The sequence below is a fragment of the Macrobrachium rosenbergii genome, chromosome 14 (assembly GCF_040412425.1).
Source record: "Macrobrachium rosenbergii isolate ZJJX-2024 chromosome 14, ASM4041242v1, whole genome shotgun sequence".
Lineage (NCBI taxonomy): Eukaryota > Metazoa > Arthropoda > Malacostraca > Decapoda > Palaemonidae > Macrobrachium > Macrobrachium rosenbergii.
Genome location: NC_089754.1, coordinates 19,029,890 through 19,031,744, shown reverse-complemented (window position 1 = coordinate 19,031,744; position 1,855 = coordinate 19,029,890). Strand labels below are relative to the sequence as shown.

At 50.1% G+C, this 1,855-nt stretch overlaps 1 protein-coding gene across 1 annotated transcript; it reads left to right on the top strand.

The window, feature by feature from the left end:
* The first annotated feature begins 308 nt into the window (after positions 1–308).
* On the top strand, positions 309–1,402 carry LOC136845499 (tetra-peptide repeat homeobox protein 1-like). The gene is made up of 2 exons (XM_067115675.1): positions 309–396; positions 912–1,402. Exons 1-2 carry the CDS (start codon positions 309–311, stop codon positions 1,400–1,402), a joined length of 579 nt encoding a protein of 192 aa, XP_066971776.1.
* The last annotated feature ends 453 nt before the right edge of the window (positions 1,403–1,855 follow it).

The window sequence follows — 1,855 nt, the reverse complement described above, 5'->3', positions numbered from 1 at the left end:
GCTAGAATCTCTGATAGCCACTAGTGTGGAGGATGTCCTCGAACTCTTCCAGCTCGAGGACTTCTTATTTTATGCCCCGCCAGCTCTCGCTACATAAGACAGTGGTCGAGTGCTGCCGTTGGGCTGACATATGGGATATGCATGATCACCATCTTAGTTCCCATGGACGGAAATTATATCCTTCCTCACCTACCTCAACCAACTCCCAGCAACCTCACAAGAAACCCGTGTGTGGGTATTGAAAAAGAATAGGGCACTCCACTGAACAGTGCCACTTGAAGGCTGAGAATTAGCCAGAAGCACCCTCTATGTCCTCAAACGGGACAACCCCCCGAGCCACACCTGGGTCATGGACAAAGGACAAAGGGCCTGCTCCCTCCAATGGGACAGTGCCAGGTAAAGATTATAACCGACCTTATTGCCCCGCTTGCAAAGTCTATGGGCACTCCGCCCATTGGACAAAATGCCCTAATAATAATAAATCAAATACACCCGCCCTTGCCTTGGCAGTCACTGATCCAACATCCTTAGGTCCTCCAGCTAGGGTTCCATTTATGTGGCACTTCCCTGAGGTAGGTGCCACACTAACCAGGTCAAGGCATTTGATGATTCTGGTGCACAAATGTCGCTCATAAGGAAAAACAAAGTTCCATGTGGAACCACCATTAACAGGCGTAAACTCGTCAAGATTGAAGGCATCATTCACTTTAAGATGATACTTTCCACTGTCAAGTTAAGGATCGTGAGACCTCATAGATCTGAAATCTGCGACCTTGCAGTTGCCAGATACATTCCTGGAGGTTATGACATCCTCCTGGGGCAGGATTTCCAGTCCCCATCTAAGTTACAGCCCCAAAATCATTCATTAGGCACGAGTAAGCCTCAAATGCCTGCATTCGTTCCACTGCCAGTGCCACCTGAGCGCAATGTGCAGTGGCCCCCTCCATCAAGATCGATTCCCGATCCCATTCCGGTGGCCGGCCCTGCCCCACTGCCAGTGCCAGGCCCCCAAATAGATCCCCCTCCAGGAGTTCCCACTCTTGATTCACAATCTCTGCCAGTGTCACTTGGCGGAGCTGAGCAGTGCCAAGCTCCGTCTGTCCCAAATGACAAGCAAATTCCAAATCAATTATTAGCACGTGGCCCTACCTTAGTGCCAGTGCCAGAGCACATCCCCACTCTCCATTCCAGAGATTCCAGTCTGGGTCCCCTCTCTTTTCCTGGCTTGGCTCCGCTACCAGTGCCGGTAAGGGAGACAGATCCTTCCAACCACAGCAGAAGCTCACCCAAAGGTGCAGCCTCGCAACCCGTGCCTGAGCTGGTCATTCTTACCTTTGAGCCTCTCACGTCCCCCACAACTGCTTCCGCTGTCTCAGTCCGCCGCAGACACAACAGTGAGTAAGGATTCTGCCATATCTCAAATGGCCGATGAACTCAAGGAACAGCAAAGGATCGTGGTAGAGCTTGCAAAGAAGGCCCCTGCGTCAGCCATCAAAGAAGCCGACACAGTTGGCACTCGAATACCCTCCCTGGGTTCGGTTCCACCGATTCCCCGACTGAGACGAACCATCAGAGTAACAGAGGTCCATGGAGGAAATACCATGGGCGTGGATAATTCCAAGTAGCTTAAAGAGAGCCATCCCTTTATCCTATGAAGACTTTGGCACCTCTATCCAGAAGAGGATGTCAGGGTCCTTCACCTATTTATTTTCCTTATAACATTTCCCTTCCTTACTTTTGATTATTGCTCATATTTATTTTATGCCTTACCAAGGCCCCATTTTACTTTAATCACCTCTGCCAATGTAGAGTGCCATTGACAGATATGCCAACTGTATAAGTCCTATGACTTCCC